Source organism: Sciurus vulgaris (assembly GCF_902686455.1).
Source record: "Sciurus vulgaris genome assembly, chromosome: 11".
Taxonomy (NCBI): Eukaryota; Metazoa; Chordata; class Mammalia; order Rodentia; family Sciuridae; genus Sciurus; species Sciurus vulgaris.
Window position 1 is genome coordinate 119,927,217 of NC_136472.1, and position 13,692 is coordinate 119,940,908.

General features: G+C 38.5%; 1 protein-coding gene across 1 annotated transcript; it reads right to left on the reverse strand.

Annotated features, from left to right (window-relative positions):
- Positions 1–882: 882 nt before the first annotated feature.
- Positions 883–11,808, reverse strand: LOC306639915 (uncharacterized protein; the record flags this gene model as incomplete). The annotated part of the gene is given in 4 exon segments (XM_079103595.1): positions 883–1,640; positions 1,643–1,858; positions 8,406–8,526; positions 10,891–11,808. Coding segments are annotated over 4 exon segments (2,013 nt in total).
- Between the last annotated feature and the right edge of the window lie 1,884 nt (positions 11,809–13,692).

The window sequence follows — 13,692 nt, forward strand, 5'->3', positions numbered from 1 at the left end:
TAAATATGGATTATTATCTTTCACATACAATTAATGTTCATGATAAAACTCACTGGATAAGTAAAACTATGGCTAAAATATTTTTATTAACTTAATGTACATTCTTTTCACTCCAAATGAAAAAAAAAATTTACAATAAGAACCACAAGCTCTTCTTCAATTCATTTACTATTTTGTGTGGTATTAGTGTAAATTTTATGATGTAATCCAACATACCCCATTTTAGGAATCCAGGAATTCACTTGTATTATTTCTCTCTGATCCTTTATTACAGTTGTTTCAGGAACAAAACAGGAAGTTAAATATATACTGTTCAATATTGAATGTACTGACTGCTAAACGTTCTCAGAAGCAGGTTGTGTACACTACAAACTTTGTGACATATGTCAAAGGCAATGAAAAAAATCAGATTAATAAAGGAAGTAGGGTGAGAAAAATAGAAACAGCAGAATTAAAGGGGTCTTACTTTGCTTTAAACTACACAGCTCATAATGAAGACATTTATCAAGTCATGTTACCTAAGAAGTAACAATATTCATAATAATGCAAATGCCTTCATAAAATCTTCAGAGTTGAAATAGGAAACCAGGTTTATGAGCATTTTGTAACAGAAATTCACCATATTTTTTCCAGAAAATGAATAGCTCAGAAGGCAGAAAAGTTATAAAAGAATAGTGAAAAACAGTGCATATGTTGCTTTATGAGCATGTCTTTATTTCAAAAATTGTGAAAAGTGACAGAGATTTAAAAGAAACAAAATAAGATTAGATTAACTATGAGGGAGGTGGTAAGACTTTACTGAACCAAACATCGGACTATCAGTAGAAGTCACCAATAAAAATTTAATGTCTTTCAGTTTATGTATATGATTATTGCTTCTAATTAGAATATGCCTCTGCTCTGAATTTTAATCCCAGCATTCCTCAGTGCAATTTTGACATCCTTGTTCCTCAAACTGTATATTAGAGGGTTGAGCATGGGCACCACATTAGTGTAGAAAACAGAAAATATTTTTCCCTGGTCCATAGATCCAGAAGAATATTTAAGATACATGAATGCAGCTGATCCAAAAAAGAGAGAAATAGCAATGATGTGAGAGCTACAGGTACTGAAGGCTTTTGATCTTCCATGAGTGGATTTGATGTGAAAAATGCTGGTAAGAATGAAAACATAAGAAGTTAGGATGGTAAAACTGGGGACTGTGATATTAATACCCACCACAATGAGAACTACCACTTCATTGACATAGGTGCTGGTACAAGAAAGTTGGAGGAGGGGCAGTATGTCACACAAGTAATGGTTGATGACATTGGCATGGCAGAAGGTTAGTCTAAGCATGCAGCCTGTGTGGGCAGTGGCCCCAGCAAATCCCATCACATAGGCAGCAAAGGACAATGCAGAACAGACCTGCTGGGACATGGTGACCTTATACAGCAATGGGTTACAGATGGCCACGTAACGATCATAGGCCATTGAGGTCAACATGTAGCACTCAGAGATGACAAAAAAGAGAAAGAAAAACAGCTGAGTCATGCAGCCCACATAGGAGATGACATTCCTCTTTGAGACAAAGTTCATCAACATTTTAGGACTGAAAACAGAAGAGTAACAGAGATCGATGAAGGACAGGTTGAAGAGGAGTAGTACATAGGGGTGTGCAGGTGAGAATTGAGACCAATAAGTGTGAGCAAGCCCAAGTTGCCCACGATGGTGACAATGTAGATCATTAGGAACAGGTGAAAGAGGGGTAGCTGAAGCTCCCGACGATCTGTTAATCCAGCCAGAACAAACTCGGTCACCAGTGAGTCATTTCCAGTCAGCATGCTCTTTGTTGAGAATCTAGGAGAACAGAAGAAATCTTCATTAATAGAGTACACAGTCATCTGCTTTTAAACTCTTATTTACAGTGAGGGGACTGGTAGCTAAACTACTAAAATTCTCCTTTGTTCATGGCAACTGAATACTTATGCTACATCCCCCGCACCCCGCCGCCTCTGTCTTTTGTCTATGAATGAAATGTGGCAAATCATTCCTCCTGTTCTTATCAGATAATAAAAAGGTAGACAACCTGCTAAGGACCTTAGGTAGTGGAGATGCCTGTGTCAAATCTACCTCTACTTCATCTGGTCCTTCAATTTCTATGTCCTACTCAGGTTTCCTTTATTCTACTAGACACCTCATTTCCTTGCAATGACTAGCAAGAAAGAGAAAATTCCTCGAAGGCAGAGACCATACCAATATTCTTCCTAGAAGGTAGTCCCTCCTGATGGTATGGATTCCATATACCTTACTATAAGAATACATAAAGTCAAAAACTGATTAAAAAAAAAAGGAGCTCTTTCATAAGTAAGATTTTAATTTAACTAAAACCCAAGTGTTTCTGCACATTTTCCTCTATTCCACCCTAGTTAGAGGATGAAGAAAGCATGGTAAATGTGCTTTCAATGATATTTTTATGAGAGAATGAAAGAAAAAAATTCAGATGCTAGTTATATTAATTGTAAAGTTTGAAGACACATGCCAAACTCTACTTTTAGACACTTAAACTCTTGAATGCACAGCACACATCAACACTTTTAAAAACAGACAAACGTCTCCCTCCCTGTGATGTTGCAATGTTCCTTATTATCACCTTGAACTTCTGGATCTATCTCCCTCCAGAATGAAGCAGAAGTCAATCCAGAATTTAAGATGAGACAAGAAAAGGAACTAGTCAGAGCTCTATACCCCTAGTTGTTATTTAAAAGCATAGTTCTTCATTTTTTTTTCACACATGGAGATTGAGAGAGACCAGGTTAACTCACCCACCCTTCACTCAGAGAATTCAGTGGAAGTAATTTATGCACGTTTCACCTCCACTGTTCTGGAGGAGAAACTGGCTTCAAGAATCAGAGCTGACTAGATGCAGTCGCAGGTCCTTCCTTTTCCTTGACTGGCAAAACTGTCAGAGAACAGATCTCCTAATATGAGTGTTCTGGGATTAATTTTAAGGCATAAAGCAATCTTCTAGCTATAAATTTGTCCAGAGGGTGTGAAGGAAAGCCATAGACTTGACACGAAAGCCACGATGTCATACACATCGACCTTGCTACGGATTATAAATCTTTTGGACTCCGTTAGAAATCCTGGAGTGTCTCCAAGGACCTCCTGATGGTGCTGAACTAATGGTGTCTCTGTTTCCACCCTAATTCATCAGAGGAAGTGTGAACTACCCTCCAAGGATTATACAATCCCCAGGCATGTTATAGGAGCTTCTGCTGTCATTCATAAAGATGTAAGTATAATTAATACAATTAATATTCACTGATTAGAATTCTAGGCAATGTATTACTTTTAGTAAAAAAAAGTAGCATTTTGTAAATTTTATTTTTATGCTCATTTTTAGTAATTTGTATCCTATACATATTTTAGAGGTACAAAGAAAAAACTGTACTTTGATTTCAGGTATTTCAAGAAAAAAGTTACATAATGTAAGAGTGATCCTTTATTTCATGAAAATGTGATTACCTTGGGTATTCTAATTCAATAAGCCTTTGAATTCAACAGATTGCAATCAACTCTGTGGGCTGGGGTGTAACCCAGTGGTAGAGTGTGTGCCTAGCATGCAGGAGGCTGACAGCATTGCAAAGAACAAAACACCAAAAGAATTTTAAGAAAAAAAAATCACTATTCATTGGCTGACATTTCGAGAAAATATGACTTTAGAATTTCTCTGTACACATGAATATGTGTTTGTGCTTGTAACAGTGCTTCTACTTTTCGTTTTTATTTTAAAATAGTTAGAGATTCACAGAAAATTGCAAAAGCGATACTAAGTTCCCTTGAATTCTTCACACAAATTCATCCCATAATGACATTTTCCACAACTGCAGAGAAAAACAAAACTAAGAAAGTGACATTGGCATAATAATGATAGTTACCCTACAGAACTCGTTCAGTTTTCAGAAACTCAACCTGTGTATATATGTGGACCTGTCTGTGGTTCTTATGCAATTCAGTTCTATGTACTTAGTAGGGTCAAGACCACCACCACCAAGATTCAGAATTGTTCTTCCACGATAATTGAATGTCCTGGCACTACCTTTGCATAGTTCTACTCAATCCCTCCCATTTTCATCTCTGTCCCCTGGCAACAACAAACTTGTTCTCCAAATCTGTCATTCTGTAGATGACGTATAAACCCACACAATGTGTCACCTCTGAGATTTTTTTTCTAACCTTAATGCTCACCAGGTCTTTCCAAACTGTTGACATATCAACAATGTTTCCTTTTACTGCTAAGTGGTGTTCTGTTTTTGACAAACCAAGTTTATTCAGCCTACTTTAGCAATTTAAAGTTTACTAGAAACTGGACATAGTGGCACATGCCTGTTATCTAAGCTATGTCAGAAGTTGAGGCAGGAGGATAGCAAATTCAAGGACAGCCTCAGCAATTTAGGGAGACCTTGTTTCAAATCTTAAAAAAATGAAAAGAACCAAGGATGTATCTTAGTGGGTAAAGCACCCCTGGGTTCAATACTCAGTACCAAAATACTAATGCTAGGACTGATAATAATGATACTTTAACTAATGCCTTAAACAGGTGCAAATCCTTGATAATAACACTAACAGAGATGAAGTTAATCCATCAGAACTTGCTCTTTTTGAATCTGTGCTGGTTTCTGATGGTCACAGCTTTCATTATTAGGTGTTCATAAACCACCACTTTTATTAATCTGCTCTGCCATTTCACACTGGACCAGTCATGAATTCATGGAAGTACAAGGAATATAAATAAGGAATTTTTCTTTTCAAAACAGAATAATCATATAATATTCAAGAGATATCAGAATTAAAACTAGCTAGGCATGCTGGTGCATACCTATAATCGGAGTTACTTGGGAATCTCAAGCAGGAGGATAGGAAGCTCAGGTAATCCTGGGCAACTTAGTGAGACCCTGGCTCAAAATAAAAAGTGAAAAGGACTGGGCATGTGGGTCCGTGGTAGAGCAATCCTGGGTTCAAGCCCCAGTACTCATCCCCTGACATACACACACACACACACACACACACACACACACACACACGTACTAAGTTTCTGTCTTGACACAAAACTAAATCTGGTTATGTGTGGAAAATGTTTCAGGGAAGGGGTAATGTTCACTGTGGAGACTGGTTTCCCTCAGATTTTCTTTAAGTCAAGAGGATCTCTCTCTTTCCCCTCCAATATTAAAAAATAGAACCCTCAGATTAAAGACATGGTAAACACAGAATATGTCCCACCATTACTTTTTGTAAAAGTGCACAACATAATTATCTGTCATAAGCAAACCACTAAAGAAAAGGAATTTCAGTATGAAATATGTGTAAAAACAATGAGAGTCTGTGGCATTTTTGCATAAACCTCCTCTCCACCATAAACCTCCAATCCACCACCTCTTTCCCCATCGATGTGATTGATGTAGAGATCTTGCAAAGGTGGACCCAGATAAAGATTAGCAACCGTGCTATACAGAGGCTGTCAACAGTGAGCAGGTGACAACAAAATATGTACTGTAGCTGTGTGTCACTCTTAGTGACAGGCAAAGAGAGATGGTCAGTGACTCCGCTAGTTTGAAGTTATAGTTATGCTTAGAGCAAGTATGCTCTAGACTCTGTAGGAATGTACAACAGAGAGTGGAAAGAACCTGTCCTCCACACATTCCTGGGAGACCAGGAGACTCCATAGATGCCTGCTAGAGACAGAAACATCCACAGGACAAATTACGCACTAATTGAACATGGCCTGAGTTTTGTACACAATCCCCTACACTTACCATACATAAATGTGTGCTTTGGCAGCGGTCAGAAACAAATATAAAATATTTTTTTAACATAATACCTACTTACAACAGCCAAAACTAAAGAAAACGCTGTCTCTCACCCATGTCATTAGGCTAAGTGGAGAGTTAAACTTCCACCACCTGCTTAGAGGTAGCAAGGTCTCCCATTCCCTCATGAGTGATATCAGCAGGGCCATGTGGAAGCTGAGCTTTGCCTTGCTCCATACCTGGAGGTAGTAGGTGGAAACCCAATGCCCCCATGGGGGCAAGAAAAATCGAAACTTCCTCCCTCACTCAAAAGCAACAAAGTTGAACAAGGCAATACTCGTTGGTACTCCACTTTACCTGCCAGTGCCATATCAGTGAGGCCAAGTGGGGACCTGAACTGAGGTACACTGCAGCCCATGCCACATTGGGGCCAGCAAGGTCAACTAGGGAGCTAATCATGCACTTCCACACGGGTGGATATTACAGGGAGCAGCATTTTCTTAAACTTTTTCTCATAGTTAATGTATAAGTTGTACACAAAATCATAAATAATTCACATCTTCCAAAAAAAATCTAATTGTAGATTTAAAACCTCAGTAAATGTGTCAGAATTCTTTTATTGTAAGGAGTTTGAAGACTTTCTAATTGACTTGATCTTCCAAGGGGATAAATTCCCCTCAGGTAGAAGACTTTACTCCTGAAAAAATTCTTCTTACTAAAAAAGAGGATTCAAAGTTTCTTAAAAAGAAAAAAATAGTAAATGTTTAAAGCGATGAAAATACTAATTACTTGGATTTGATTACTACATTCCATATATTGTGCAAGGGCTGATAATGTTAAAAGAATGGGATCACAAAATTTTTTATCTCCAGGGAAACATGAGGTATGAGACCACAGTGACCAAGGTCATTATAACCTTGCATAGCAGATTTCTACAGACATCCTGAAACTATAAAAATAATAAGTAACCCTAATAAAAGCATTTCCAGCTTACAGCAGTTCTTACCTGAAATGTATAGCAGAAATGACAAATGACCTGACCATATCATATGATATCCGTGTAGATCAAAGCAATTGTAACAACCTGTTTGCTGTAATCTTCCTGTCCGTTTTATTTTTTAATTATTAGAATGCAGATCCTTTGGATTTCATTTGGGGAGAATTTATTTTAGATAACTAGAATTCATGTTAGCCTTGGTTGACAAGAAACTTCGTGGCTCATATAAACTGTTCTCACACTTGGTTTGCATCAGCTTGCCTTTTAGGGTAATATTTTTGGTGAACATGAATGAATCCCAAAGTGACTAGCCTAGATTCCCCAGCAGCTCAATTAGAAAAAGAAAATAAAGAAGAAGGAGGAGGAGGAGGAGGAGGAGGAGGAGGAGGAGGAGGAGGAGGAGGAGGAGGGGAATTCTCTTTCTTTGCATAAAACCTAGTACTTTTAACATTCAAGATTTTTTAGTCTGTTTTATTTTTTCCTCATTTTACTCTTTTGTTTTTCTCCTTACAGGAGAAAATTATATTTTATCCTTGTATTAGTTTGCTAGGTCTACCATAACAAAATACCACAGACAGGGTAACTTAAAAGTCAGAAACTCATTTCCTCACAACTCAGAAGACTGGAAGTTCCCAGTCGAGGTGTCAACAGATGTGTTAGCTATTGAGGTTTCGCTGCTTGGCTTTGAGATGTCTGCCCTTTCCCTGTGTCCTCGCCAGGTTTTTCCTCTGTGTATGTGCATTCTTGATGTCTATGCCTCCAAATTTCCTCTTCCTATGAGGACACCAGTCAGATCAGATTAGGCTGCACCCAAAAACTTCATTCAAATTAATCACATTAAATACCTAGTATGTAAAGTAACAAAGAATGGAGTACTGGGGGATGACCACCAACACCTGATTTTGCAGGAACACAAGTAAACCTATAACAACCACTATTCACTAAAGAAGGTAAAGATAATGTGGAATTTCACTGAAATATCAGTGTCAAAACTTGATGGACATGATATCATGTTTTGTATTTCTGAGAGTAAGAGGTTGTCAAGCATATATCGGCCTGAAGTCCTGTGCTGCTTAGAATTTCTATGTTATTCTTAATAAAGATACTTTTTTTTACATTTGTAGATATTCCTGTGTTACAGAAGCTTCAATAATTTATTCTTCCTTCAACTATATGGCTTTAATATGTAAAGAATTTTTTCAAACGTCTCAGAAATGATGACCCAGGTTCAGCAAATTGTAGATATTTTGCATTCTCAAGTATTGTTTCACAATGAATAAACAGATTGATGAATTTTAAAAAAAATTGACTATTTTACTAGTAAGGTATATTTCCAGTGGGGATTGAAACTCAGACATAGAGGACTTGCTGAGCATGAGCAAAGCCCTGAGTTCTAAGCCTAGTGTGAAAGAAAGAAGAAAAGGAATGACAATATTTCCTTAATTATTAGAAATTTCTAACCCATTTCCTTTTCTCCATATACCTTTAATGGAAATTTCACCTATAAAAAATAAAATTAAACACATATTTAAAGAAAATGTATATGTATATACAAAACACTCTTAAATGGCAAGGAATTCAACTCCCTACATGGGTTACCACCAATTCTCCTGATTCACTTGCAATGACAGCAACATTGATACATATGGCAACATTTGCCCAGGCACAGGCCACAACAGCTGTGTCAGAACTGCCAGCAGGCAAACCATGAGATGTCATTGGGTATAACGTGCACGCCGACTTCAAGGAAGTTACGGAAAAAGAAATGTGCATCTTAGTATCCCTTGAATATGATCTGACCCTTGACTATCATTTCACTAAAGGTACAGGGCACTTTCTAAACATGTTCCATTTCATTTCAGCTGCACCATGTCCTTTAAAATGTTCTCCATGCAGACATTAAGACTAAGAGAACATAAACACAAAACTTGAAAGAATCTGGAGCCAAACCAGATCACATGGTAACAATTCCGGTGATCCCTCCACTTTGGGATATTTGTACCAAGATGATAAGAACACAGGACCCAGGGCTCTTCCACCTCGCATGTATTCCTGTTTCACTTGACAGCCAGACTCATCTTTCAGGTGTGCAAAATTAGAAAAAAAAAAAAAAATCATCTTCCCTCCTGCAGGACATGGCAATTTGTTGTTATTTAAAATACACCACTTCATGAATTTTACTATAAATTATTCATGGAACCCTTAACATTTTTCCAAGGTCAGTTAAAATGACATAGACAGGGCTTCAAAACAGAGGAGGAGAAAGAAAGCAAGTCCTCTGGGTGATTCATAACACATAGATTTTTATTGTGTTTTAATAACATCCACTCTTTTCCCTTGAAAACCCCTGATACATCAACCTCGTTTTCTGATTAACTATGAACCACACACAGCTGAGCCACACCACAGACATGCTGGTCTACTTTCCATCCCTCATAATCATCACGATTGGTACTGTCTCTGGGTCTGTGACCCAGCTCTTCCCTGTGAGGGGAATGGTCTACAGGTGTCTGTCTTCCTCTGCCAGTGCCGTCTCTGCCCATATGCCACCTTCTCAGAAAGCCCCTTCATGACCACCCATCCCACAGTAAAACACAGTGATTTTTTCTGTACCATCATCTTAATTTGAGACTCTGTATAGCATTTTCTGTTATATCCATGTGTGTGTATATATTTGCTTTTTGCTTATCAGCTGCCTCTCCCTCCTGCCCACCCGCCTCTCCTGTGTACCTTACCGTAGAAAATCAGCCCTCCAGGAGCACAGGTCTTTCTTTCTTCATCACTGCTGTCTTTTTTTTTTTACATTTAAAACAGATCCTGGATGTTTTGAGGTCTAAAACAGGATATATTCTCAGTTTATACCTGCTGATTAAAGAAACTGCATCATCTGTATCATTAAAACTCTGAGACAAAATGAGAGTGAAAATGTTAAAGGAAAAGACCTGACTGTTAATGAATTAAGATTATAAAAAAATCTATTTGAATAAAGAACAAAAGTTCCTCTACTGGGAGTTGGTAAACATTTGTAGCCTTGAACTGCTTGTGAGGGAAGATTACAGCATGTCCTCCTACTCACATTTCTGCCCTGAAGTCTTAGAGGTGGATCCAGTGGCACTTGCCTTTATCCTGGCTGCTCTGAGGAGTTACTTCATTTCCTGTTCTCAGGAACAGGGATCACAAGAAAATCTTTGGCCTCGTTTTATCACATTCCCTTGGAGCTAAAGGGAACTGATCAGATCCATATTTCTCTCCTTTGTAGAAACAAAGACATTTCCCAAAACACAATTCCCAACAACAACAGATAGATTTTTAGCTAATGGATAGGAAGTTACCGACTCTAAGACTGAAAATCATTATCTCCATGTCATATCTGCTCATTGCCAATAAAATCTCACACACACAAAAATTTTTAAATTAAAATTAAAATCTCATAACCATGCTGAGAGCATAGCTTAGCAGTAGAGCATTTGCCTCAATTGGACACGGACCTGGGTTTGAAGCACAACAAAGCAAAAAAGATTAAATTAAAGAGCTTGACAATTTTACTATTTCTGTCTTATTATCATCCAACTTTCTGTATTTAAAATTTTACAATTTCTAGGTCTGGGGGTAGGGCTCACTAGAATTTGGCTTGCACAGAGTGGTGTCTGATCCTCAGCTCTGTAAAATATATATATACATACATATACACATGTGTACATACATACATATGTGTATGTATATATATATATATATATACATATATAATTTCTGAAAAATGACAGGATGAACTGGTCTCTCTACTCTCTGAAAGGATGATAGACTCATCTTCCTCTGTATATTGTCTTCACTTCTGAAATTATTTCTATGATTAATTTAATTTTGTGTATTAAACTGTTTGCATTTATTTTCATTTCTTACTATTCTCAACTTAGTTCCTTGGAGTCTGTTGCTGGAACTGCAGCTGTTTTTCAGTGCTGGGGATCAAATCCTGGGCCTTGTGCCTTCTTGGAAAGTACTCTATCTCTGAGCTACTTCCCCAGCTCTCTCCATAGTTTTAAACATCATTTGTCCAATGTAAGATTTGACATACATAACAAACACAGCTCCTATTTAGGAGAGCACCCTTTTCTTCAAAGTCTTTCTCAGTGCAATATGAACATCTTTGTTCCTCAAACTGTAGATGAAAGGGTTTATCATCGGTCCCACAATGGTATAAAAAACTGTGGATACTTTATCTTGATCCAGAGAACCAGTAGAAGGTGTAAGGTACATGAAAGCTGATGCTCCAAAGAAAATAGAAACAACAATTATGTGAGAGCTGCAGGTACTGAATGCTTTGGACCTGCCCTCTGTGGAACGGATGCTGGAAATGTTGGACAGAATCAAGGTGTAAGAAATAAAGACGGTGAGACTAGGCACTATAACATTGACACCCACCACAATAAAAACCTCCAGCTCATTGATGGAGGTGCTTGTGCAGGAGAGCTTCAGGAGAGGAGGTATGTCACACATGTAGTGATTGATGACGTTTCCATCACAGAAGCTGACTCTCAGCATGCATCCAGTGTGGGCCATGGCACCCACAAGCCCCATCACATACACACCCACTGTCAGCAAGAGGCAGACCTGATGGGACATGGTAACCCTGTAAAGCAGAGGCTTACAGATGGCCACATACCGATCATAGGCCATTGTTGTCAGAATATAACACTCATCAATAACAAAGAAACAGAAAAAAAAGAGCTGAGCCATGCACTGTGCATACGAGATGATGTTCTGTTCTATAAAGCTCATCAGCATTCGGGGGATTATGACAGAGGAGTAGCAGAGATCAATGAAGGAAAGGTTGAAGAGGAAGTAGTACATGGGAGTGTGCAGGTGAGGATTCAGAACAATCAGAACAATCAAGCCCAGGTTCCCCACCACAGAGACCACATAAATGGTTAAGAAGAGGAGGAAGAGAGGCAGCTGGAGCTCTGGCTGTTGTGTTAAACCCAGCAGGATAAACTGAGTCACTGAAGAGCCATTGCCTGAATCCATTCCTCCCTGGGACCTGTCTGAGAGAAAAGGAGAAATAGTAACATTAAAATGAGAAGCCAGCTCTCTCCACCAGACCCAGTAAAATGAGATTGAGATCCAGATGAGGAGATGAACTCAAAGTGTACCCTTCTCGTACCTCTGTTTTCTCCATTTTAGAACTTCAGAAAAAGTATAAAGATGAATATTTTTAAAAACACACACAGAAGGCATTTCTGAGGGAATAAGGATCAGCTCCACTCTGCATTTACCGTCCACCCCCACTACAGAGTCAATGGTGGTCTCAGCAGAGAGCAGATGAGGCTTATCAAGGACTCACTAGCTCCCACAGATGAGGTCTGGGAGAAGAATCACAGGATAGGTACAATTCAGCACTCACCCCTCTGGATCAGGACTTCAGGAGAGGCTCCTTATAATACTTCTGGTCTATTCTCACAGATTGATAAATAACTCTAATGAATTTTAGAGCTACACAGGCCAGAAAAGAGCTATTTTTCCTGATATTGCATTGGTTTGGGATAAATTTTGGACAGAGGAATTCAGAACACAGCCCTCAGTATTCCAGGCTCAGAGAGAAGTCATATGGTATGGATCATGATATCTTGTGGTGGCTTTGTTCACCCTACAAGGTGGTAAATAGCTTCCACTGCTGCCAAAAGAGCCACCTGCTAATAAGACTCAGGGGGTTTCTATGAGCAGTTTGGAAATCCTAGGGACCTGATTAAAAATCAGATGACCTCTGTTTCCCAAGTATTTCCCCCAGAGATCAGGTTTTGCATTTAAAAGATCTCGTCTACCCAGGATTTGTAGTCATGATAATAAAATGAAGCACATCATCTTGCATACATATTGATTTCTTCCCAAATGTGGCACATCCCCAAATACCAGAGCAAGAAAACCTGTCCCATTTCCAAAGTACATTCTTCCTTTCACCTATAACTAGATGAAATACTATACATTCTTTCATTTCTTTGTTGTATCATCCTTCACTACATGTACCCACATTGAATCTAAGCTCCCTAATGGCGTGGATTCTTTTTCGTTTTCTTCAACCCTGTTTCTGCAGTACCTGGAATAATACCTAGCATGTACAGTCACACTTGAGAAATATTTGTATATTAAACGGTTAGATGGTTGAGGATGCCTTTCCCATTCTTCCTGGAACCTGTATTGGATACCACACAGACTTTTTGCTCCACTAGCAAAGACTTATGTTGTGACAATGCTTTTATTTGTAGACAAAAATACAAGACAGGAAAAACATCAGTAAGACATGTAAAGGCCACTGCTGAACTTGTGAAGGATTGTCTAGGAGTACTCCAGGACCAAAGCGATGAGCTCAGAGAAAGACTGCCATTTCCTCCCTCTCTGATCATCACCCTGAGAACTCCCACTCTCTAAAAGCCCCCAATATCTCTCCTACAGGACTGCAGCCTAGCCTCAGATCAGAGGCAGATTTGGTTCAGGATAGTATAGGAAGATCTCAGTGCCTAAATCAGAACCTGTGCCCTCTAGTAGGGCATTTAGAGTCACTCAAGTTTCTATTTATTTTTTAGCACAGAATTGAAATAACACAATGTCGACTTGGAAGGATTAGGCATTGGTAGGAATGACTAGCGTTAGAGAGATGAAGGTAGGATGAGCTGCTAAGTAATTACAAAAATGCATGACTTTGGAAAAAAAAAAAAGAAAGGAAAAATTTTCCTGAGTTAAGACTGCAGTTTTCAGTAGTTATAAGAAATAAAGATCTGCAAGAGACATTGCAAGGGAAGATTCAGCAGAACCTCTCACAAAGGGAATAGAAATATCTAATACAATTTCCAAAAATACTAGCTTAGGTGCTTGGGTAAGTTATGGTATTACTACAAAGACAACTCAGAAAGACTG